Source organism: Nilaparvata lugens, unplaced genomic scaffold (assembly GCF_014356525.2).
Source record: "Nilaparvata lugens isolate BPH unplaced genomic scaffold, ASM1435652v1 scaffold4365, whole genome shotgun sequence".
Classification (NCBI taxonomy): Eukaryota; Metazoa; Arthropoda; class Insecta; order Hemiptera; family Delphacidae; genus Nilaparvata; species Nilaparvata lugens.
Window position 1 is genome coordinate 1 of NW_024090632.1, and position 27,478 is coordinate 27,478.

At 33.1% G+C, this 27,478-nt stretch overlaps 1 protein-coding gene across 5 annotated transcripts; it reads right to left on the reverse strand.

The window, feature by feature from the left end:
• Positions 1–9: 9 nt before the first annotated feature.
• LOC111049482 lies at positions 10–27,478 on the reverse strand. 5 transcript variants are annotated; one of them, XR_005573758.1, is made up of 4 exons: positions 27,229–27,478; positions 17,648–17,829; positions 12,830–12,994; positions 10–324 (listed from the first exon to the last, which is right to left on the reverse strand). XR_005573758.1 is itself a non-coding variant. In XM_039444358.1 (3 exons), exons 1-3 carry the CDS (start codon positions 27,364–27,366, stop codon positions 306–308), a joined length of 339 nt encoding a protein of 112 aa, XP_039300292.1. In that variant the 5' UTR covers positions 27,367–27,468; the 3' UTR covers positions 18–305. The 5 variants fall into 5 exon arrangements, 1 of the variants encoding a protein (XP_039300292.1); XR_005573756.1 differs by having other exon boundaries at positions 11–324; positions 12,834–12,994; positions 27,229–27,477; XR_005573757.1 differs by lacking the exon at positions 10–324 and adding an exon at positions 3,583–4,576 and having other exon boundaries at positions 12,834–12,994.

Genomic DNA, 27,478 nt, shown 5'->3' on the forward strand with positions numbered 1-27,478 from the left:
CTAGATATATTTTTGACATTAGTATTTTCCAAATTAATTATAAATCATAATTTTCCACTGTATCTACAAAATTAAAAAAAAAAACAGTTTCTCATAAAAATCCAAATTTCATATTGATGAAATGATTGAATGAATCACTCATAATAAAAACTCCTTGCTCCAGTACTTACTTGCATCTTTAGCACTACAGCCTTTGTCTCCTTCGAAATGCCTCTCCAGCCTCAGCTTGCCTCTTTCCCCTGTGTCTGCATTCCCTTCCTCATCATCCTCCAGTTCTCCAGCCTCATCAGCCTTCAGACAACGCTTCACACATCGTCATATCTCCTGTTAAAATTGAAAAAAAAATATTTATATTTTAGTTATAAGCATTACTCTTGTATTATTATGAAATATATTGTTGTTAAAGGATACATTCAAAAATATATATTATATAGGCCTATATTATAAGAACCAGAAAAGTAAAAATTTAAAAAAAATAGAGTAGGTTTGGGTTATTTATTATAGGCATTACTTTCATATATTATTATAAAACCATCAGAAAATACATAAAATTATAAAACACAAAAAAATTAGGTTAGTTTATCTAGGTTATATTATATTAACAAGTACAGAAAACCCCCAAAAAATTAATAAAATTATAAAACACAAAAAATTGATAAAATTATAAAACACAAAAAAATTAGGTTAGTTTGTCTGGGTTATATATTATATAATAGTTATAGAAAACCCCAAAAAATAATAAAATGATAAAACACAAAAAAATTAGGTTAGTTTATCTAGGTTATATATTATGTAATAGTTATAGAAAACCCCAAAAAATAAATAAAATTATAAAACACAAAAAAATTAGGTTAGTTTATCTGGGTGATATATTATGTAATAGTTATAGAAAACCCCAAAAAATTAATAAAATTATAAAACACAAAAAAATTAGGTTAGTTTATCTGGGTTATATATTATGTAATAGTTATAGAAAACCCCAAAAAATTAGCTAGATTAGATTATTATAGTTTATTTATTGTATTCTTGTTCTAGGATACATTCAAAACATATAATATAGGCCTATATAATATTTATAAAGAATATAAAAGCTAAAATTAAAAAATGTATTCTAGGTTAGTTTATTATAGGCTATTTTGATTATTAGAGTACCTACTTGAAGGTGGCTTCAAGTGACAAATTTCAACCTTGTAAATAATTACCACTGATTCTATATTAATAGTAATTCTATATTCATACAACATTTCTACTCTATTTGTTTTGAAATAAATTGATGCTAGCAAATTGAATTGATTCTGTAGAAGGGCCAAACTACTTTCGTGATTTTCCCACAGGAATATATCAGTGATTCAGCAGTAAATAACTGTGATATCTCTTTGAAGACTGATCAAATGATAAACAGGAGAGACTATTTGAGAAAAGACTGTTTATCAGATAAATATTACTACATTAGTTGTAATTAAATATTAATTGTAATATTAGATAATTATTCTTATGTAGAAGAAACATAATGTGACTTGCAAAAACATTTCTGTATGTAGCCTAATACAACAGGCTATTATTTCTCTAAATAGAATTGCTGTGTTCAAAATATTGACAAAATAACTGTTTCTTATTGTTGAAGTGACAAACTTATTGGCTGTGTTTACACCAAAGTTATTAACAAAATGTTTATTTTTCCGTCCTTATAGATTCTATTAGATTGAACATAACTTATCATACACATGATGATCATATGTGTTTGTCAAGTTCCGTTTAATCTAATAGAATCTATGAGGACGGAAAATAAACACTGTAACAAAAAATAAAAAATACAGTGACATACTGTATTGTGATTCATAACTCTTTAAATTAGTTCATGTTGGACTTGCATCCTAAATGCCCACTAAATCTCAATTTATTATCATGAACTCACTGGCTAAAAAAATACCAGTGATAAATTATAATTCACTTGTTAAGTAAATTACAAGTTAAAATTGTCCCAATTGTTAGTATTCCATCTTAAATGCAATAAGCTCATCATAGAGGAGATGATAATAGTAGTAATATTTTCAATGATAATAGAATAATAATAATAATAAATGGCGCCAAGTGAAGAAATATGCAATAGCTGTAACAAAATAATATATGGTCGACAAGAGTCTGTTCAATGTGAAAAGTGTCCATTGAGACAACATGTTGCATGTTTACTGAAGAAGAACCTAATTTTTACAAAGACTCAGGCTCCAAATGTCAAGCCTGTATGAACAAGTCGCTCCCAATAAACAATACTCCAATGCTGATGACTCATAATACTGAACTAACCTTGCTCTCTGCACCAAAAGAGTTCTGGAAATATGTCAGGCAGAACAGAAATGAGTCAAATAGCTGTCCCATCTCCATATCAATGGATGGGGCCATCATTTCAAACCCTTATGAAATCTGTAAAATTTGCCTAAGCATACTCATTCAGTCACTTGGCGCCATGTGGTGGAACGGGTTGGCTGTAAGGGGTGATGGGAGGCCAACAAATAAAAAAATAATAATAAGAATAAAATGAATGCTCACAAAATCTTAATTTATTATCTTGAACTCACTGTAACAAAAAATAGAAAAATACAGTGAAATATCATGAGTCATAACTCTTTAAAGTAGTTCAAGCTGGACTTGCATCCTAAATGCCCACTAAATCTCAATTTATTATCATGAACTCACTGGATAAAAAAAGCAGTGATACATTATAAGTCATTTTTGCTCCATGAGTAACAGTTCATTTTAATTTTCTACTTGTTATGAGGAATTGTACACTGCCATTATTGTGGAGGAGTGGATTGGATGTGATATCATGTATATATATATCAATAAATAAGTAAATATCAGTTTTGGATGTAAGAATATCTGAAGGCCAAGTATTTTTGTAATTCTATGTTTGTATGATTTTAGCCCATCAAGTAGATGTACATTTAAATGTGAAAAAATTGAAATAACTACTCGTTTTGAATAATTATACATATGTATAGTTGTTACTTAGTTTGAAAATATCATTGTTTTTTAATTTAGGTTTAGGGGACATTATGTTCATTTTAATTTTCTACTTGTTATGAGGAATTGTACACTGCCATTATTGTGGAGGAGTGGATTGGATGTGATATCATGTATATATATATCAATAAATAAGTAAATATCAGTTTTGGATGTAAGAATATCTGAAGGCCAAGTATTTTTGTAATTCTATGTTTGTATGATTTTAGCCCATTAAGTAGATGTACATTTAAATGTGAAAAAATTGAAATAACTACTTGTTATAAAGAATTATACATAATATGTATGTATAATAAATATATATTATAATGGCTACTTTGTCATTATTGTGGAGGAGTGGATTGGATGTGATATCATGTATATATATATCAATAAATAAGTAAATATCAGTTTTGGATGTAAGAATATCTGAAGGCCAAGTATTTTTGTAATTCTATGTTTGTATGATTTTAGCCCATTAAGTAGATGATTTAAATGTGAAAAAATTGAAATAACTACTTGTTATAAAGAATTATACATAATATGTATGTATAATAAATATATATTATAATGGCTACTTTGTCATTATTGTGGAGGAATGGTTTGGCTGTAAGGGGAGATGTGGAGGCCAAATATTTTTGTAATTATATGTTTGTATGATTTTAGCCCATTAAGTAGATGTACATTTAAATGTGAAAAAATTGAAATAACTACTTGTTATAAAGAATTATACATAATATGTATGTATAATAAATATATATTATAATGGCTACTTTGTCATTATTGTGGAGGAATGGTTTGGCTGTAAGGGGAGATGTGGAGGCCAAATATTTTTGTAATTATATGTTTGTATGATTTTAGCCCATCAAGTAGATGATTTAAATGTGAAAAAAATGAAATAACTACTCGTTTTAAAGAATTATACATATATATAGTTGTTGTTACTTAGTTTGAAAATGTAATTGTTTTTTAATTTCAGTCTTAGGGGATATTATGTAGGGAAGAATCGGCAAACAGCCTTTTTGGCCTTGCCACATTGTAACAGACAATGATGGGAGATTCTACAAAAGAAAAAGTAAGTCATCAACATTATCTACTTGTACAATACTCCGGATAGTCCGCTATTGCATTTCTTGTTTTGTTCATTTATTTTTATTCATATACAAATGCAATGATATATTACATATTATACAAATTATTCATATTATATGCATAACAATATTATTATCGCCCTTTTGAATTTTCATCTATTCATTTATATCTATCTCTTTCATAATTTAAAATTACAACATTTGTAATGCACCAACATGTATTTGATTATTACAATTGATTATTACTAGAGTAGATTATTACAGTATTCATATTCACTAGTTTTTTACAATAAGCAGAATAAGTTTAATTTTTTCTTCATGTTTGTTTTCAGTGTGCTCCAACGATGTTTATAGAATTTCGTTCTATGTGCAGTGGTTGGGGGATGGAAGGCACTCGTGGGTGGGCCTCTCTTATTTGGTGCCCTTTGAGAGGACACCAAACCCCCAGCACACTCCGTATGACATGTTGAAAAATTACATCCAAACTGTAAGTGTAACAACATATTTCTAAGTAAATATTGCAGTAATTACAATATGACAGTATTTGGTTATAACAATATCACAAAATATTGATTAATTATATTATTAGATAAAATTGAATATTGAATTATTAATAATATGAGTACGCAATTTCATTAAGTCGCAAAAATCCTAATAAACCTGTCTATGAATAATGGGATGTTTATACAGTGTGTGGTGCAGAGGAAACGTATGTTTTTCAAACCGCTAGTACTGGCTGATGGAGGGGGGTTATTGCTCTGGAACGAATTTTGGCAGACGGCCCATACTATGCCATTTCAGTTGCTATGAGCATTGGAACGTACAACATTGTGTGTTCGCTGTGAAGCAGTTTTTTTTTAGAAACAATGAATTTGTAGTCACAGTGCAATGCTTTTTTGTCAATATTTTAGAGTTGGGCCTCAAGGTGCAATGCCCGATCGAAATACTGTACTCCGATGGGTTGCAGCGTTCAGGAGTACTAGTTCTCTGATGAGAAAGAAACCACCTGGTCTTCCCTGTTCAGTTCATACTCCTGAAAATGTAGACGGAGTTAGTGTCGTCAAGTCCTGATACCATATCCTCGTCTCAATCATCTAGGACTAGTAACAACTGCCGTTCTGACTCTACATTTTCCAGGGAATGGGGAAGACCAGGTGGTTTCTTTTTCATCAGAGAACTAGTACTCCTAAACGCTGCAACCCATCAGAGTACAATATTTTGATCAGGCATTGCACCTCAATGCCCAACTATAAAATATTGACGGAAAAATATTGTACTGTGACTACAGATTCATTGTTTCTAAAAAAACCTTGTTAACAGCGAACACATGATGTTGTACATTCCAATGCCCATAGCAACTGAAATGGCATAGTATGGGTCATCTGCCAACATTCGTTCCAGGGCAATACCCCTCCCATTGACGAGTACTGGCTGTTCGAAAAACATGCATTTCCTCTGCACCGCTCTGTATTACTTGTGTCTACCAAAAGATAGCATCACTATTCATATGAAAAAGACAAATATTTAAAAAAATTTATTGTGTGCAGGTTACAACAGGTCTACAGTATTGTTTTATTTTCATTATTATCATTTTTGTTGAGTATGTTAATGTGAGCATGTGGTTTTGCCAAGAGCAAGGAGTGTTCCTCTTCGAACTGTCTTTCACAGGAAACCTATTCTAATGCCTCTACATTTTTTCAAATGGGGTTATCTTGGATGTTTTTAAAAGTAGGCTTTATACTCTGAATAAACTGAAAATTAACCCCACTGGAACAAAATTTGGGGGGCATTGAATACTGGTAAAATACTGTTCAAGAAGGAACACTCCTTGCTATTGGAAAAAGGGTATGCTTTTACATTATCGTACACAAAACAATAATGTATACATGTTATAATCTGTACACATTCATGTTTTTCATTCATTAACAGTGATGCTATCTTCCAGTAGCCACACAATGAATATAAAACCCCACTTTTCACAGATATGTTTATTTGAATGTGTGTGACTTTAGGAATGTTCTGTATAATACAAAATATTGAATCATTATATGAATATTAATTATTATATACAATTAAAATGTAATTGAATGATATAGATTGGAATGGAACAGCTATAGTGAGATTCATGTTATAAAGACAGTGGAAATGATAGGAAGTCATTGTTGCCACTTTTTCTTTCCACCACTACAGTGGATAGCTCTGATTCAAGTATTCCCTGTAAATCTGATATGATATTGATTAATGATTCTTTCTAATAATTATAAAACATATCTTAAATATATTCCATACATCATGGAGATATATTTTTCCATAATTTGATGATAAATTCTCATTATTGAAATGAAATATTTTGGTAGTTTATATTTGTGCATAGTCTAGTAACAATTCGGCAACTGTGTGGAGTTGGAAATAGATAGAGCTATCTATATAAGAGATTTATAAGATACTGACTCTATAACCTGAATCTCACAATGGATAACCCAGCAGCAAGAAGTGCCACTTGGTTTTTTTTTAATTTGCTGCTGCCCTAATCCATAATCTTTAGCAATTGACTCCATACAGCAACATTGATTTCTCTGATAATGCTACGAGATAGAGATACAAATATATGCTTTCAATAAATACTTCTATATCAAACATTGTGCACACTGTTGCAAACCTCATTATGGTGACGGCAGAGGGAAAATGCTCAAGCTTTGATTGAATATGGTTGGAATCGCCGGCGTCACCTAATGCGATCTGCTAGGGTTTAACAATTTATAGTCTACAATACAGTCGATTCAGCGAATCATGCTTAATGAGAATGGAGCAATTCTCTTCTTGAATGAATGAATAAAACAAATTTTTATGAAGACAATACAATGTATGATAATGATTGTTAAAATAAATAATCATTCAAGGTTTGATTTTTGTTTTCAGCACCGAAAAAACAAGGAAAATTTAAAGGCCTGCAAAATCCCAAGGAGGCTGGCGGCGGAAATAGATGCTATAGTGGAGGAGGCTCTGGAGAGGCAGGATATATTTGAGTGAAGGACATTAGAAACAATGTAAGGAAAAGTGATTTGTAAGGAGTACTCTGGAGAGGAGGGTACAGTGTCTGTAGGGTGAGTGACAAAGATCAATTCATTTCATTTTCATTGCTTATTAAGAATAAAAATTCAATCCATATTCAAAATTAATTCACTTCGCTCACTTAACAGTCACTATATATATAGCCTATTATCACAAATTTATCCACTATTCATTCATTCATTTCTATGATGATGATAATGATGATGATTTTAGGCCTACAATAATAAATTATTATCAATCGAGTATCATTATCAAATTTCAACTGAATATCATAATATGTAGCTATTAATTCCAATAATAAAATTGTTATGCTAGTTCACCAATTTCAAATCTATTATTGTAAAAAAAGTTATATTACAAGATTTGTGATTACATTTTCTTAATTTCCAAATTAAATTTAGAATTGATTGATTGATCATGCTTGATGGACAGACAGGGAGACTGCAAACCTCACTCGATCATTGTTTAAATAATTAATTTCCAGCTGATAATTTTTATAAATTCATGAATACATTATTATTTTCTATTTGTTCATAAAATAGAATTACTTTTTAGCGATTTCCAACTCTATTTACAAAAATAGAACATATCACTGAAAGGCATAACATGTCCTCGCCCAATTTAAATTGATGGTGTAATAACAGTAATAAATAAATAAATAGAAAGGAATAATTATTAGACCCCAAAATTTTCAATACATAGGCATTTCTGAGAATAAGGCTTCTTTGATTATTAGTTCTCATGGAATTTAATCGGGATTAAAAGCTATCAGACTTTGTGCAACCGGGGCGATAATCCTCTAAAAAACAAACCCTCAAATAAGCAAATTAAATTTCCAATAATATAATAATTATCTATCTTCAACATACATAGTTCCCTATACTTCACAAAGTAGATAATTATAATTAAGAATAATAAGTATTTCAATATCATTTCCTACCTCTAATTCAAATCAATTTTAACAAAATACTGAAAATGCATACTAACAGCATAATAAACACATCTGTTTGTTGTTTGACAATAAATAATACTTGACTGAATAAATAAATACATTCAATTAAAATCTAAATTAAAATTAAACTGAACAAAAATTAATATCTGCCTAAAAGTTAAAGTAGAATATCGCTTACAATAATAAAAATTAATCATCTTCATGTATGTTTCTGTAAATTAGTCCAGATATGTAGCATTGGCCAATCCCATAAATCAATAGAATAATGAAAGCACTCTACCTTCAGATAATTGCAGTTTCAAGTCTGCAAACTCCAAGACAGATAATTGCAATGTTTCAAGTAGAAAATTGAGGCTCTGGTTCAATCTTGACTTCCACCTTGACCACTGACTGACTCTGACTTGGCCACGACTCGACCTTGACTTGACCTTAATACCCTCTCAATATCATTTTACCATATTATCCTAAAACTGTTTAAATTATTCGACTATTTGGGGAAATTTTGTTTTTTCACAGTAAATAAGTTTCATAGCTTCATATTTGTCAAGATTGTTCAAGAGCCCACAATTTCTATTTACTATCTAGTTCAACTGAAATTTGTCATTTTGAATAGTTTAATTAATACAAAGTCCTCCAAAAAGAAAAACAGATCTGTAGGGTTCAATTATTAGGAATATTTTCAGTCTTTTACAGTAAACAGTAATCATATAACCAACCATGCATGATTCAGGAACCAAAACTTCTTTCATCCAAGAATAGTTGAATTACTATTGAGCATTTCCTGGACAGGTTTCCTTATTTCAGCCTAGTTGACTGATAAGTCTGATAGGCCAAAATATATTTTTCAAAAAATCAGTTGATCTTTTGATGGCCAAAGCAGAGGATATTTCATAAATTTGAGGGAGGTTCAGATGAATTTCTGGTACAGTCATTGTACCAGACAAATACATTGCTTTTAAACAGATGGAACTGGATTTTTTATGGTAGAGTAACTTTTGTATGTTGGTTGGAACAGACTGGTTCATTCTTGACTTGCTTTTGTTGTTCTCTGAGAGGAATTTCTACAGTTTGGTCGTTGCTGTATTATCATGATGATTATGAAGATGGAGAATTGAATTCTCTGTGGTTTTTGGGTGATTGGGTTTTTGTCTACGAGTTGTGGTAGAGGTGTAGTGTGACGAGATATAGTTGAATGTGACGTAAGTATCGGCTCCACACATGTTGTGAGTCTGAGGCCTGAAGGCGGCCTTGAGGCGCCCGAGGCCGCCTTGAGTCAGAGGCCACATGTGTGGGCCAGTTAAGGTATTTGTATTTGTTTTTGAAGGTAAGTATTTGAAAATGAAAAATGAATAAATTTGTCCACCCCCCACACCATGCCCAAAGACCCTCTAAATACCTCAAATTTAGAATTGATTGATTGATCATGCTTGATGGACAGACAGGGAGACTGCAAACCTCACTCGATCATTGTTTAAATAATTAATTTCCAGCTGATAATTTTTATAAATTCATGAATACATTATTATTTTCTATTTGTTCATAAAATAGAATTACTTTTTAGCGATTTCCAACTCTATTTACAAAAATAGAACATATCACTGAAAGGCATAACATGTCCTCGCCCAATTTAAATTGATGGTGTAATAACAGTAATAAATAAATAAATAGAAAGGAATAATTATTAGACCCCAAAATTTTCAATACATAGGCATTTCTGAGAATAAGGCTTCTTTGATTATTAGTTCTCATGGAATTTAATCGGGATTAAAAGCTATCAGACTTTGTGCAACCGGGGCGATAATCCTCTAAAAAACAAACCCTCAAATAAGCAAATTAAATTTCCAATAATATAATAATTATCTATCTTCAACATACATAGTTCCCTATACTTCACAAAGTAGATAATTATAATTAAGAATAATAAGTATTTCAATATCATTTCCTACCTCTAATTCAAATCAATTTTAACAAAATACTGAAAATGCATACTAACAGCATAATAAACACATCTGTTTGTTGTTTGACAATAAATAATACTTGACTGAATAAATAAATACATTCAATTAAAATCTAAATTAAAATTAAACTGAACAAAAATTAATATCTGCCTAAAAGTTAAAGTAGAATATCGCTTACAATAATAAAAATTAATCATCTTCATGTATGTTTCTGTAAATTAGTCCAGATATGTAGCATTGGCCAATCCCATAAATCAATAGAATAATGAAAGCACTCTACCTTCAGATAATTGCAGTTTCAAGTCTGCAAACTCCAAGACAGATAATTGCAATGTTTCAAGTAGAAAATTGAGGCTCTGGTTCAATCTTGACTTCCACCTTGACCACTGACTGACTCTGACTTGGCCACGACTCGACCTTGACTTGACCTTAATACCCTCTCAATATCATTTTACCATATTATCCTAAAACTGTTTAAATTATTCGACTATTTGGGGAAATTTTGTTTTTTCACAGTAAATAAGTTTCATAGCTTCATATTTGTCAAGATTGTTCAAGAGCCCACAATTTCTATTTACTATCTAGTTCAACTGAAATTTGTCATTTTGAATAGTTTAATTAATACAAAGTCCTCCAAAAAGAAAAACAGATCTGTAGGGTTCAATTATTAGGAATATTTTCAGTCTTTTACAGTAAACAGTAATCATATAACCAACCATGCATGATTCAGGAACCAAAACTTCTTTCATCCAAGAATAGTTGAATTACTATTGAGCATTTCCTGGACAGGTTTCCTTATTTCAGCCTAGTTGACTGATAAGTCTGATAGGCCAAAATATATTTTTCAAAAAATCAGTTGATCTTTTGATGGCCAAAGCAGAGGATATTTCATAAATTTGAGGGAGGTTCAGATGAATTTCTGGTACAGTCATTGTACCAGACAAATACATTGCTTTTAAACAGATGGAACTGGATTTTTTATGGTAGAGTAACTTTTGTATGTTGGTTGGAACAAATCGGTTCATTCTTGACTTGCTTTTGTTGTTCTCTGAGAGGAATTTCTACAGTTTGGACGTTCAGATGTTGCTGCATTATCATGAATATGGAGGATTGAATGCTCCAAGGTTTTTGGATGATAGGGTTTTGGGGAATTTTTTTTGTCGACCAGTTGTGGTAGAGGTATCATTGTGATGAGAAACTGTTGAATGTGATGTAAGTATCGGTTCCACACACTTTGTGAGTCTGAGGCCTGAAGGCGGCCTTGAGGCGCCCGAGGCCGCCTTGAGGCAGAGGCCACCTGTGTGGGCCAGTCAAGGTATTTGCATTTCAAAGTATTTGTCCAATCCCCAGAATACCTCAAATACAGTATACAAATCCCCCCCAACCAAATATTTTTTATTTACCACCAATAATTGTTTTACCTTCCAGGTTGCTCAAAGAACGTAATTCAACTAGGTAGCTTTTCTCTGAAATGCTCTAATTACTGCTGTTCAATCAATAATGAGTTAACCACCAAACTGCAATATCAAATTAAATCAAATCTTTATTTTCCCTAAAAACATAATTACAATGACAATGGTTGTAAAAAAGTAATATATAATATTAATTGAAATACCAACAGATAGGTTAAGATATTAATATAATACATACCAATATAATGTAATAATATAACATAACAATATAAACATAATTACAAGTGACAATGGTTAAAAAGAAGTAAAATTCAATATACAATGAAAAATGAATAGGTAAAAATGTGAATGCATAACAATATAACATAATAATATAAACATAATTTCAATGACAATGGTAATAAAAAACTATAATACAATTTAACATGAAGAATGAAATACCATCAAATTGGATTAAATATAAATATATTAAACAGCAAGTCTCTGCAAGGTTTGAAAAAACCTGAGTGCAGAGGCTTAGTGTTATTTAATTATTAATAAATAACAATATTATTCAAATAAATATTCAATATTATTGAAATAGCAATAGTATAAATCTAAACATAATTCATGCTCAAATCCCTTCCTGTTTCTCAATCTCTCTCTCTCTCAATGCTACAGTTTTCTATTCAGAACCATCTTTTGGTTGAAAAATATTTTTTGTTGATTAGTTCATCATCTAAGCATTGGGCTAGGACATCATTTTGGTGTAGGACTCTTAAAATATATAATAGCTTTAATGGAACTCTCGTTGGAATAAAGCAGAATGGAAAATTCATTTTTATGCGGAATGAGAGAGTGATTTTTAAATAATTAACTTGAAAGAATATCCTCTCCACAACTAAGCTCTGTCAATCAAGCATCATCAATCAATGAAAAAATATTAAACAATTGACCATTTTTTTCAATTTAGGCAATACTATTTCTGTATGATAATTATGAACAAAATGTTTAATCATTATTAATCAGTTGTTAATATTATTACCAGTATTTCTATTTTTCAATCATCATCATTATCATTTCAAATCAATTGAAACTATTCCTTATTTGACAGTTTAATAGATTCTGTTCCACATTTCAAAATCAAAACCTTTTTCTCCTAGAAATATTTTTGTTTTTTCCTTTGAAAATTCTCAAATTTGTTTTTCCAAATTTAATTTTCCTAATTGTATTTCAAAAATTCACTTTCTCATAAAAAATCAAAATGTTCATATTTATGAATTGATTGAATCACTCAATCATAATAAAGACTGTGCCCAAATCTCTGAGTACTCCATCTCACTAAATTGCTCCAGTAAAACTTACTCACTTGCTCCAGCTTATTTAGAACCTCAGCCTCCTTCAGAAAGCCTCTCCACTCGCCTCTTCGACAGCCTCCTCGACAGCCTCTTCAACAGCCTCCTCGACAGCCTCTTCCACACCCTCTAGGTCTCAATCCCCGGCCGGCTCTTCCTCATCGTCCTCCACATCCTTGAAAAATAAAAAAAATGTAATTAAGAAAAATAGTTAATGTAGGCCTACATAAAAAATGGAATGTAATGTGAAAATGGAATGTTAGGCTAGTTTAGGTTAGGATAGGTATAATAGTTAGTACGGATATATATTCAAAAAAAGCCTATATAAACCCCAAAAAATTAAAAAACTTGAAATTTAAAAAAATCATAGTTTGGGTTATTATCATTAGTTAGGATATATTCAAAAAAATGCCTTTATAAAACAAAAAAAATTAAAACTTGAAAATTAAAAAAAATGATAGGCTAGGTTATTATCATTATCAATAATAATAGTTAAGATATATTAAAAAATGCCTAAATTAAAAATAAAAAAATATATAAATGTAAAACCAAAAAAATCTTAGGTTAAGTTATTATAGGCATTGCATTTATATAATAATTTATTATCTTGTTTGAGGAGTATATCCTAAGAAAATATATTATGTAGGCCTACATTAAATACATAAGAAATAAAAAAGTGATTTTTCTTCATTGTTAGACTTGCTCAAGAAAATCTAAAATCTTAATTTTGTTATTTTGAACTCACTGTTGAAAAAAATATACAGTGACATCATGAATCATACATCTTTAGATAAGTTCATGTTGGGCTTACTAAAAGTATATATTATATAGGCCTATATTATAAGAACCAGAAAAGTAAAAATTTAAAAAAAAATAGAGTAGGTTTGGGTTATTCATTATAGGCATTACTTCCATATATTATTATAAAACCATCAGAAAATACATAAAATTATAAAACACAAAAAAATTAGGTTAGTTTATCTAGGTTATATTATATTAACAAGTACAGAAAACCCCCAAAAAATTAATAAAATTATAAAACACAAAAAATTGATAAAATTATAATACAAAAAAATTAGGTTAGTTTATCTAGGTTATATATTATGTAATAGTTATAGAAAACCCCAAAAAATAAATAAAATTATAAAACACAAAAAAATTAGGTTAGTTTATCAGGGTAATATATTATGTAATAGTTATAGAAAACCCCAAAAATTAATAAAATTATAAAACACAAAAAAATTAGGTTAGTTTATCTTGGTTATATATTATGTAATAGTTAAAGAAAACCCCAAAAAAATTAATAAAATTATAAAAAACAAAAAAAATTAGGTTTAGTTATTATAGGTATTAGTTTACTATTATTATAAAATCCCCAAAAATTAATAAAAAAGTAGGCTAGATTAGATTATTATAGTTTATTTATTGTATTCTTGTTTTAGGATACATTCAAAACATATAATATAGGCCTATATAATATTTATAAAGAATAAAAAAGCTAAAATTGAAAAAATGTATTCTAGGTTAGTTTATTATAGGCTATTTTGATTATTAGAGTACCTACTTGAAGGTGGCTTCAAGTGAGAAAATTTCAACCTTGTAAATAATTACCACTGTTTCTATATTAATAGTAATTCTATATTCATACAACATTTCTACTCTATTTGTTTTGAAATAAATTGATGCTAGCAAATTGAATTGATTCTGTAGAAGGGCCAAACTACTTTCATGATTTTCCCACAGGAATATATCAGTGATTCAGCAGTAAATAACTGTGATATCTCTTTGAAGACTGATCAAATGATAAACAGGAGAGACTATTTGAGAAAGACTGTTTATCAGATAAATATTACTACATTAGTTGTAATTAAATATTAATTGTAATATTAGATAATTATTCTGATGTAGAAGAAACATAATGTGACTTGCAAAAACATTTCTGTATGTAGCCTAATACAACAGGCTATTATTTCTCTAAATAGAATTGCTGTGTTCAAAATATTGACAAAATAACTGTTTCTTATTGTTGAAGTGACAAACTTATTGTTAAAGTGTTAAGCTGTGTTTACACAAAACTTATTAACAAAATGTTTATTTTTCCGTCCTTATAGATTCTATTAAATTGAACATAACTTATCATACACATGATGTGCATAAGTGTTTGTCAAACTCTGTTTAATCTAATAAAATCTATGAGGACGGAAAATAAACATTTTGTTAATAACTTTGGTGTAATATTCATTACATCATTGTTTTATTCTTTTATATTGTTTTTGATTAATTTGTTTACATATTTTTAGTAGTTTTATCAAAGAAAATAGTTCAAAATATTGACAAAATAATTGTGACATCACTCATCTGTTTCTATTTGTTATACCGTAGATGTTTTCGAATTACAGTATTGATATATTGAACAAAAATTATTGAAGTATTATTTTTATCACTTTATTGCTTTATTCTATTATGTTAGTTTTTATTCGTTTGTTTATATATTTTTCAATTTCAATGAATAGCCTAAATAAATTTGATTTGTACAATGATATCCCCCCTCTCCCAAACTCAACTACAGAGGTAAGTTAAGTGTTAAACTATGAAACTGTTAGCACAGATCCAATGGTTGTCTGTAGTATTAATAGTTATTTGTATATCTAGAGTGAAAATTACTGTTTTTTCTCCCTGAGGGAAAAGTTTGAAGCCCGAGGCAAAGCCGTGGGCAACAATTTTCCTGAGGGAGAAAAAACATTTTTCACTCGTGTTATACACAACATTTTTCCTTCACCTACATTTTTATAAAAACTGCAAATAAAATAATTTTTAAAACCGTATGTGACCAAACAATGTGTTACAACATAATCTAAAGAGTAGACAGAAACAGCTGGCTTGTAGGTATAGGTACAGAATGGAAACTGTCAATCAAACGCCTATCTAACTAATGCTTTTTACATGGCACAAATACTAGACACGTCACGTGACCTTAGGAACTTCCAATCCTGGTCTTCTGATTGGCTCGCGGCAGTGAACGAGATCAATTGATCCGGATCAGTAAAGGGATCCGAACCTCCCATCAATACTATAACAATGCGGGACTTCCTAACAAGATGGCGGATATTTGCGCCAGGGTACTAGCCGAGTTTCCATACTGTATGTATACTGTGGCTGTGCGCTATCTGTCGGCAAAAGTTGTAACAACAATGGCCGCCACAACTACAGCTATGATGAAGTTCCCGTTTCAAATTTGATTTGTTAATGGGAATATTCGTTGGCTGGTATTTTGAATAACATAGGATAAAAAAATTACATTTTTTTAGTACAGTGATGAAGTTTGTAATAATTTTAGCATACAAACATAAATTTCATATATTCATCAAATGTCTGGTTGAGGTATTGAATTTATTTGGTTTAATGACTACTCTATATGCTTCCTCATCTGATCTTAGACCTTCTCACCTATTTCAAATCAAAGACCTTAAAGAGATATAGACTCACAATGCCTATGCCTTCCCAATGATAGCTCTTACTTGAAATTGAAGTCCACCTTTGGGGTATTTTAGCACGATATATTATATCTATATATTTGTAATATTATAGATTACAAAGGCATTGCTATGTAATAATCTTATAGGTTGCCCCCTCAATGGCCGATTTCAATTCCAAGTACAACACTAGCGCTGCATGTGAGTCTTAAGCTGCGTACACATATTCGCGCTTCCAACCAGCACCGAGCACGCTCCTCCCTCGTACCGCCATCGTACCACCATCGAACCACAGTCGCACTGCCCACGCACCCATCATGAACGTTATGGAAGATGTTAGATCTTCTCGCGTTCCCCGGTCGAACGACTCTTGCTCGCCGGTCGATCATCAATCGCTCTGCTGGAGTGACGTTCGGTTGCGGAGCAGAGCGAAAGTCTGTACGCACCTTAATGCATCTTTAAGGTCTTTGAACGTTTTCTACGTAGATATTCAAATGTACGTTTTTAAAATAGAGATGCTTCCCTTGTTATAATGGAGTTACTTTTACGCTCTAGGGAGTTTTCCTGTTTTTTCATCTCGAGAGCGAAAAGGTGACTCTTTAGTATTTATTACGTTCCAGGGAGTAAAGTAAGCACTTTAGACAGTGGGTGGAGGAAAAAAAAGATTTTTTTCAAAATTTTCAGAACACTTAAATAATTTTTTACATGCGTATGGTACTCTGCTAATATATTGTAGGTATTAAGACATTGACAATAGTCCATAATTATTTTCTTTGGTAAAGTGCTTTCCATGCGCTAAAGATGTTAAATTCAAAATTTCTTGCTTCAAGTGTTTGGTCAGAAAATTAGGCAACATTTTATGAAGTGGAGGAAACATAACCTATTTTAATGAATCAAAATCCGGGGAAGGAACAGTTTTGGGCTGTGCCTGTTGATCACACACCAAATTATTTTAAAAAATAATTGTGTATCGTTGAATCAATAAAAGAATAAAACTATTAATCGAGTGAAAATACCTGTTCTCCTGCCTTTCAAACGACTCCATTACTGCGTTTATTCTTTCTTGCAAGCTCTGCTGTGAGACGAGCTTAGTTCTGCTTGTATGGCACCTGACATGCGTTTAACCATGTTTTTCACATAAAAAATAGGCCTGAACGGTACTGAGGCCCGGTTGCACAAAATCCTGTTAAAACTGTTTTAACCGCGATTCAATTCCACGAGAACCAATCAGAGAAGCCTTAATTTTAAGGCAATCTTCTCTGAAGACTGTCTCTCACAGTGGATCTCTATGATTGCTAATCTTTTCTCGATGATTTTATCAACTGTATTTGATTGACTGTGATTTTTCTACTTACATGGTCGGTGTTGTAGGTTTCATTGAATTGATACTTTTCAGCACCATTTTGCTTGGAACCAGTTGCAGTTGTTGGCGAATGGCGGCCGTTAAAGGGTGATTCAGAGCAAGTGCCTCCATTATGAATGAGCTGAGTGGAGCCACAGCTGCCTTCAATAAACTCACCACACATTCCAAACGCACCTAAACAACACCATTAATACATTTCATTTCTATTACCTAGTTAAAAATCACTAAAATTAGTTATAAATCAGTAAAACTGTAACTTTAACCTTCTAGTCGTGACCCTTGGTCCTGAGGACCTAGACAATTTTTGTTATAATTGTAATTGGGCTGCAGTGCGCGTTACTGTCTACTGTGGTCAATGTAAATTCATGTCAGTAGCCAATCAAACTTGGCCACGTAGAGTGTTAGTGATCTAATTTAACTGTTAATTCTTGTTTAATATAACCAGTTATATTCTATTCATCAAGAGAAATATTTTCAATGATTAAATTAAAAAATTCTTTATAATTGATATTGAAAGTTTTGTCAATTAATTATATTTCTACATTATTAGAAAACGATCTGGCAACGTTGTGGAGGTATAAAAGAATAGCGCTTTCTGCTTTGTCGAATGATAGACAAGGATAGCAACACCAATGTTAATCAAATACTGTCATTATAACTATACACTATACACTATAGTCCCTATCACAATTCTCGTAGTTGAGCTTATCAAGGGGAACGCGCCAACCAAGCTCCCCGTCAGCCGAGTTCCTTTAAAAACCACTTTCGAGGGGATTGGTTGTCATCTACGGTCCCGAAAACCAGTAACCTCCTAACCAGTAGGGGATTGGCTGTCGGGGAGACTCGTTGACGCCAGCGTGCAAGGGGCTTGGTTGTCGTCAGAGCAGTAAAAGGGTGCACAAGGGGAGATAGGCTTTATAATCGATATAAGAAGCGAGCTCAACATAATCTCCATATGGTAGAAGATTGAAGAGAATTGGCAAAACTGGAAAGATCATGTTGAAAGGACGGAGAGCGACAGGATTCCCAGGACAGTCATGTCGTATTCATGTGGTTGGGAGCTGGGAGGAGAAGTGTGGGCGTATCCCGCAAAAGATGGATGTCATTGGCAGTTTCAAGTCGGAACAGGCAAATAGCCTAATCCTCGTAGGAAGACGACGACGACATCATTATAGTAGCTACAACCTAAATAATTCCCGAGACATACTTCTGTACTGAAGTTGTATTAAATTTAATGAAGTTTTCTGATTGGAGTGATGAGTAATGCAAACTCAAGAATGCATTACCATGGAGAGAAGATGACATAGTTGAGACGATACTGTATCATATTGTGTTGATACTGTATCATGCGTGGTGATACTGTTTCATTTTGTGGTGATATTGTATCATTCATGGTGATACCATAGAGAAAAGATAGCATAAGAAGATAAACCATGGTATTGGTCGTTTATGTTCCAAATTTCAAGCCGATTACTGTCGACTACTGTCTATTATTACTGTTTTGGCCGGTTGAGAGTGCAAGAATGGCACAGAATGAGAGATTACAAATCAAATAGTTTCATGAAAAAGAAGTAAGTAAACTATCAGGCTGGGGTTAACAGTGAAATTTAGAACATAAACGCTCTATACCATGGGATATCTTCTTATGCTATATTTTCTCTATGTCATTACTGAACAAACCATATTGAAAATTTGTTGTGCATATTAATAATGATTACAGATTGTGAAATACATCTGGAGCCTGTTTCATAAAACCTCAGTAATACAGGGCCTGTATTACAGGACTTATAAATTAAAATTTACAATCCTTTAAAATTATGTTTCATAAAAATAATTCTGCACTTGTAAAATCACCTGTAATATGCATCTGTATTACAGTTCCTTTATATGAATTAATGTTTTCATTAGCCAGTGAGCCTAATATAAGATCTGTGGAAAATCTATATTATCAAATTTCTGACGATGGACAAATTGCATTTATGCAGGAAAATAAATTTGTTAATGATAAATAGTTGAGAAATTATAATAACTACTTAACTTACATAACTTATTATAACAGTTATGTTAGTAGTAATGTTCTAAAAATGTTAATTATCAAAAATTGTTAATAATTAAAATAATTGATTTTCTAAATATTCCCAATAACACTTTACTGAGGAAAGCTTAATCTAAACCGTTCATTATATTGATAAGTTTCCTGCATAATTTTGTATGAAATTCTATCCTTGCAAAATTCTTGGCCTACGAATAATAACATAGTCATGTAGTTCACTTCTAGAACTACTACCTTCATCCATTTTGACACGTTGCCTTTAGAACAAAATGTCACTTTTCAAGATTTTACCTACACTTGTAATAGTTTTAGGATGGTCTAAACAACTTACAGATCCAGTAATACAGGAAGTTTCTTTTTACGAAACACGAAAATGATAATGTCTTGTATTATTTACTTCTACAGGCAAATGACTTGTAGATTGTTTTACATGGAAAATTGTTTAAGAAACACAAACTTTTAATTTTCACCTGTAATACAGGAACTTTTCTTCTATTACAGGACTTGTAACTTTCATGAAACAGGCCCCTGGGCCCTGTTTCATAATTGACCGAACGAAGTGAGGTCTAAGATTCAAGTCGACGGTTTGGCATTTTTCTTAATGTTTATATATTTATATGTTGCGCATTTACGGCGAAACGCGGTAATACATTTTCATGAAATTTGACAGGTATGTTCCTTTTTAAATTACGCGTCGACGTATATACAAGGTTTTTGGAAATTTTGAATTTCAAGGATGATATAAAAGGAAAAAGGAGCCTCCTTCATACGCCAATATTAGAGTAAAAATCAGACTATAGAATTATTTATCATAAATCAGCTGACAAGTGATTACACAGATGTGTGGAGAAGACAGTCTATTACTGTATTTGTATAAGGTCTATAGTTTCAATCAAAGACATTGAAGAGGTATGCATCTTTAAGCTGGGTTTACACCAAAGTTATTAACAAAATGGTTATAACTTAATCCTTATAGATTCTATTAGATTGAACGGAAGTTGACAAACACATATGTTCATCATGTGTATGATAAGTTATATTCAATCTAATATAATCTAAAAGGATTGAGTTATTAGCCTAACATTTTTTAAATAAATTTGGTCTAATCGCCACTTTAAGGTCTTTAGTTTCAATATTTTGTTTTGCAGTCATGGTATTATTATGCGTGCCCATCAGTATCAATATTCTCACATTCGAAAAAACTAATTTAATAGGTGAATAAAAATAAACAAATGAACTAAATAATGCTGGAGAAATTATAATATTTTTGATTCTGAAAAATTAATTTTCATCAGATAGAAAGATCATCACGGAGCTGGATGAATTATATCATATGGAATACAAATTCAAACGTGAACTGATTTTGTTAACATTTAAAACAGTTGACATCTGGTACTTGTGGATGAGAATACTGCGTGAGGTCTACTGTTCACAGAACTACTAGTACTTATAAGTCACGTAATACAGGAGAATCACCATTCCAATTACATGCTCAATATAGCCGATAAAATCAGCTGTTCCTGTATTACAGGACTTCTTAGTTTTTATGAAACAGGGGCCTAATTGAACTATTTTATTAGTTTTCACAACTTGATGTGAGCAACGTTTCGTTTGCTCCTATGTGTTGGTCCCGAATTTAGGATAACCTAACCAGTAACATCCTATAACCTCTTAACCAGTAGGGGATTGGCTGTCGGGGAGACTCGTTGACGCCAGCGTGCAAGGGGGGGGCTTGGTTGTCGTCACCGAACCCGACAACCAAGCTCCTCCCTCGCACGCTCACGTGCCGGAGTGCCAGAGTTTTCGCGAGTAAACTGACATATAGGGTATTTCATGCACTTACTCAATGGATTTTGGAACAGTCTTCAAATCACGCCTGGTTTTCCCAGTCATTCATTGCTTTTTGACGAGTTATATCACATTTTTAATAACCAATAGTTCAAACTCATTCAAGTTCAGCTAAGGTATTGATTCATATTTTTATGGTCTTATACAAGAGGTACATTTCAAAACAACAAGCGAGTGAAACGAATTCTGTTCAGCTTTCAACGTATTTAGTGGCATCAATATATATACTGGTAACATATATTGTTACAATTCCTCCAGAGCGCAAGGGTCGCATGGTCATTAGGCCGCTCCTATGCTCGACCGACCATAGGCTTTTTTACGTGAGTGCGTATGCACCATCCTGACCATACGCATCCATACATCAGTTTTTCTGACTCACAAATTGGACGCCTTTACAGATTGTTTAATTGTAGCTTATTATCTTCGTGAACGAAAGATTAAAAGGCGTAGATATCAAGTTCACCCGATGGTCGCTCAAAGAGCATTTCAAAGGGAATTTAGTACCATATTATATAAATCATTGCTTGGGGATGAAGATACACATTTTTCAACTACCTCAGAATGTCCATCAGAAATTTTGATGAGTTATTTCGAGCTTGTATCACCATTGGGAATACTTGCAGTCACTTTAAGCTACGGATCAAATAAATGTAGATAATAATAATATATGATTTTTCCAATAAAAATTTAGAATTGAATGAAGAAATGGATAGAAAAACTACAATCAGCTGATTGTAGGGCAGAGGTGTCAGCACATTGGTTATGTTGCGATCGGGCTACTGATCAGTACAGCTCTGAAAGCTTCTATTAGCTTCAATAGCGCGTCAGTCGACCAATGGAACGGATGCGCACGAGCTCGACCGATGGTCTTCGTACGCAGTGTAAAACGCATGGTCCTAACCGTGCGCATGCGTGCCGTCAGTCCTGCTCTGTACGGATACATGAAATATCTATGTACAAGACAAGCGCGACTGACGTACGCACTGACGGTCGGTCGAGCTCTGTAACCGGCCTTACGTTTTGCGTACGCTCTGCTGACGCATGTCAGCCGCCACTTTTTTAAGTCAGGGCGGGCAAGCCGCGTTTTATTATCAACTTCAACAACCTAGAACGCGTAAAAATGGTGATAGAGATATTTTGATTTCAGATTCGGATTCAGCGTCTCTAAATAAGTCGAATGACTCGCTCTCAAAAATAATCAAAATTGAAGAAGTTTTGGTTCTATTGGATATTAAGCCATTCTATATGTACAGTACTCAACATTTTTCGAATGTTTTTTCAAAGTTTCATTTAAAAAACTGTTCTATGCTTTGGAGTTAATCTTAATACAATAACATAGGCCTACTTTGTTATTGCATTGAGGTAAAAGTAATAGTCCATTAATAAATGTACTATTATTACAGTACTTGATCAATAACATCTTGCTCTGAATCAAATTATAAGAACTATTATTCATAATGGGCCATATGAATAAAGTTGAGCATTTGCTTATACTTCTAAAATATTGAGCCATTTTCTATGAATAAACGTGAGCGAAACCTTTTGCTCATGCTCATCAAAAGAATAATTTGAGCATTTGCTCAAAAGTATAAACTTATGCCCAAAATGATTGATTCTGTAAAATACCTAGGCATCATGATAGATTCTCGACTAAGGTGGGAGCCACATATGTCTTATGTTTGTAATAGATTAAGGAAAACATTTAAACCCTTATTTTGCAGTATAAGAAAATTGTAAAAATATGTCTGAATAGACCAATTAGATATCCCACTAACCTAATCTGTGAAGAATTCAAAGTTCTAAGCCTTGAGGATTTATATAAATTGAACTTATTAAAATATTTATTTAAACAACCATTAGATTTTCCAGTGACTCCTGAACATGGATATACAACTCGTGGTCAAGCCAGAGAGAAACTGTATGAGCCGAGATGTGTAACTGCATCTGCGGCTGGTCATGCAGCCTTTCAGGGTCCTCGTTTATTTAATGTTTTACCTTTCGATATTTCTAGAGAGTCCTCCTTATCGATTTTCTGTAGAAGGTTAAGACTTAATTCTGTAAACTAGGCTATATAAACTAAGCATTGTAATCAATTTGTTTCTTTTTGTGCAAGATGTGTATTTTTGTTTAGATTGCTTAATGGCATAAGATAATACTATTCATGTAAGTAGCTCTATATAGTACTTGAAGCAGGCCTCGTCCTCGACGCAGGCCTAGCCTAATGAGGAGTGCACTTGATATTTCTTATGTTATTATGCTTTGTAAAATCTTACAATGAAGTGGATAAAAGTTATTATTATTATTAAAATTGTATGAGTAAACTAGAGAATTTGCTCAACTTTTGAAGCGAATGCTTCAAAAAAGGTGAGTCTAGTCTGAAGCAGCTTTTCACCTTTTGCTTATAGTAAAATGGCTCAACTAATTTGTGTGAGTAAGAGAGAGAACTATACCAGATACGATCACAAGCAATAGTTGAGAACTATTAAACTCTTTTTAGATTCAACCATGATTATATCACCATTATTCCAACAAAAGAATAAATACAAAAGATACCAATCCGATATAAAGATAGCTATCACAGAATAGGAAATAGGCATTTGAGAAGATGAGAGTGTAGACGATTATAAGAAGGCTATTGAGATTATAAGATTATGCTGAAGATTATTATAGAGATGACATTTTTCACGCTATTTCAAAATTCAGAACTCAACTAACCTAAAACTGTATTCATAAATATAGAAAACAGAGCAGACGACGCAAACACAAGCGGTGCCCCCTGCTTATTCATAGAGAACAATATCGGGGCACCGAGCTTCGCTCGTTATTTTTATTTATTGATAAACAGAACACAACTCTCTAAAATGATCGTGTTTATATTTCACAGCTGGCTATATTATGTCAGCTTATGAATTTCGGGAATGCGATATTTTGATTTTCCACAGAATCACTCGCTCACTTTTTACTATCCACAGACGACGAAAGTCTCAGCTGTTTCAGACAAGGATGAATATATCCTTTTAATGTCATTCAGCGAGTTTTCCCAAGGATGAGACCTAGTGCAATCGAATTTTTATATCATAAACCTACTATGTTCCAAATTTCGTGAAAATCGTTAAGAGTCGTTTTCGAGATCCGTTGAACATAAATAACCAGATATAAAAATATAAACAGATATACAGAAATTGCTCGTTTAATATAATGGGATATGATATGATATTCATGATAGAGAACAGAGCAGACGACCAAACACAAGCGGTGTCTATACTTGCATATTTAGCGCTAACCTTTCCCTATAAAACAAATTTAGGCCACAAAGGCGAATCAGCTGATGAAAAATCTTCAAGGTACGTGAGCATTCACTCCAGAGTTAAGGAGCATAAGGTAAGAGTAAAAGGTAAAGCTTATTCATATAAAAATGAGCAAATGCTTATGCTTCTACCTAATGCTCATCAGCAAAACCTTATGCTCCATGCTCACGAGCATATGCTCTGTTTTTACTCATATGGACCCATGTGTATGTGACTTCAAATAACTCGACACTGATGTTAATTTATTTTCAATTTTCACCTGGAGTAAGTCCTGTGCTTTCAATTGATTTTAATGGTTTTATAATATTACAGATTTATTGTATTTTAAAAAGAAGTAAAATGTCTTTTTGAAAAATCTGTACAATTTCCTCTTCATTTGTATTATCTCTATTAGTTATTAACCGAATTATTTATTTATTACTGTCGATGAATAATTGATCCCTTCAAAAATTGTGATTTTTATAATAATTGCTGACATCTGTTATTACAAAAAACTTTGAAAATTTGAAATCAGAACTTTCCTATCACGATTAATGGCCAAGTTGCCCAAGCCTCGAACATTTATGAGTACAAATTGACGTAGTTCGACAGTGAGACGCTGTCGATACGCACAAGTGTGCACTGAATTGAAATTGGCTGCCGGCAGAAAGTCGCTCCACTTGTAAAAACGCAACTGGCTAGCTTCGTGAATGTGCATCGAGCCTAACGTAACTTTTCACTTGTCCGATACGATTGTCAGACGAACAGTCTTATAGTAAAAACATTACCTAATATGGCACACCATCGATAGCCCACCATACAAACCTGACTTAGCCACTAGTAACTTATACCTTTTACCCAAATTCGAGACATAACTTTGAGAGCAGAGCTTCCAACCTAACGAGGAGCTCCAAAACAATGTCACAGCCTACTTAAACTCATTTTGCGGCAGCATTTTATGAAAAGGGGTTTGACAGGCTGGTCCACTGGTATGACAAATGCCTCAACCTTCACGGCAATTACGTTGGAGAATAATCATCCTTCTGGTATTACAGCTCGATGTGAGCTTAAACATAGGGAAAAAATAGCATAAGGCGGATTTCACACCAAAGCTGGGCCGGGCCGGGCCGAGCCGAGCCGGGCGGATCGGCCGAGCGGAATCTGCCTGCGTTCGCACTGAAGCCGATTGGCTCAGTAATACAAATATCGCGCAACTCACTATGTGCGAAGATCGAACTAAACTGAAAGAAGGCAGAATCCGCTTGGCCGAAAACGCTCGAGTTGGGCGTCAAGCAGACTGCACAAATCCTCGGCTCGGTCCGGCGTTGATTTGAATGCTCCCGACTAAATCCTGCATAGCTAGCGCGCACGCGGATTCCGCTAGACTCTAATAAAGGATGGCCACTAACGATAGGACATGCATGATGAACATGTGTGTACACACTTGTCGTCATACAATTAAAAAAAAAGATTGGGGAAGAATAATTTAAAAAAAAACAAAGTGAAAAAGGGTAGCTTACCTCTTTGAACCCCCCTGTTGGTTGGGGGAGCTTTGAGTCGAACATCGTACTCATGAATGTGTTGAAAACCAGAATTCACCCACAGTATCCCTGCTTGACATAGGTGGCGACTAAAAGGGACCCCAAGGCAACTCCATAAGTTGCCTTGCCTTCAAACCCCATGCCTTCATGGATCTGCCCCATTAGGGCAGTTTCGGAGGGACAAAAAGAAAAACCCAAGAGACCAGAGATGGGTGAATCTCCAGCAACAAATGTGGGTCAAGATGCTGACCAGGTGCCCTAGAGGCAATTTGGCGACCCCTCCTTCAGCGGAAGGACCTACAAAAAAGCCAGGAGTGGAACTCACATAGGTCACGAGTTTGTGGGTGGAGAGGCCAAAACTCACCACTGCTCAAAGAAGGGCGGCCATTCAGGCCAGGCAACACTTCTTGGGAGAGGTAAGGCTTTTGACCTGCAGAGTTTTGAAGGGGCAAAAAGAAAAACCCAAGAGACCAGAGATGGGTGAAACTCCAGGTACAAATGTGGATCAAGAGGCTGCGTCAAGGGTGGCCGGGCGCTCTAGAGGCAGCTTAGCCACCCCTTCCTCAGTGAAAGGACCTTCGACGAAGGCCAGGAGTGGAACTCACGTAGATCGCGAGGAGTAATCAGTCTGAAGAGATTGCCAAGAATATCACACTGGATTGCGACAAGCAACCAGGTGATGAATGGGATGTTAGCATAGGGGAAAACTTCTGTAAAGGACACAGGTATTGGTTTGCCTAACTAACATACTACTTGGGAACACAATAAGCTTCGGTTGACGTGTGGGGTTATTTGAACCTTTGGATCCTTGAATCCGTCTCTTCAAAAATCATAATCATCATACCTGTTTAAAAATTTCAGTCCTGCTTCCACATATTGGTCGAGTCGCTGGCCCAGCCTGGTAAGCTTGGCTGCGTTGGTCCATGGCTGCGTCCACACTGCGTGCCCAATCAAGGCCAGCGGTAGCCAGCGACATATCCATGATAGAAATTGAAAATATCAACTGGAATGAATACGATAAAAATCAATAACAAAATATCACAAAGCTGATTAATAGTAGCAATTAGGCCTATAGCAAGTCAATCACTCAGAAA

What these genes read in the sequence shown, in the direction of transcription:
- LOC111049482 (XM_039444358.1), bottom strand. Translation starts at nt 27,366, where the DNA reads ATGGATATGTCGCTGGCTACCGCTGGCCTTGATTGGGCACGCAGTGTG. An exon ending in GGACTGAAATTTTTAAACAG is followed by an intron (nt 17,830 to 27,228) that starts GTATGATGATTA and finishes GGTGTTGTTTAG; the next exon opens with GTGCGTTTGGAATGTGTGGT.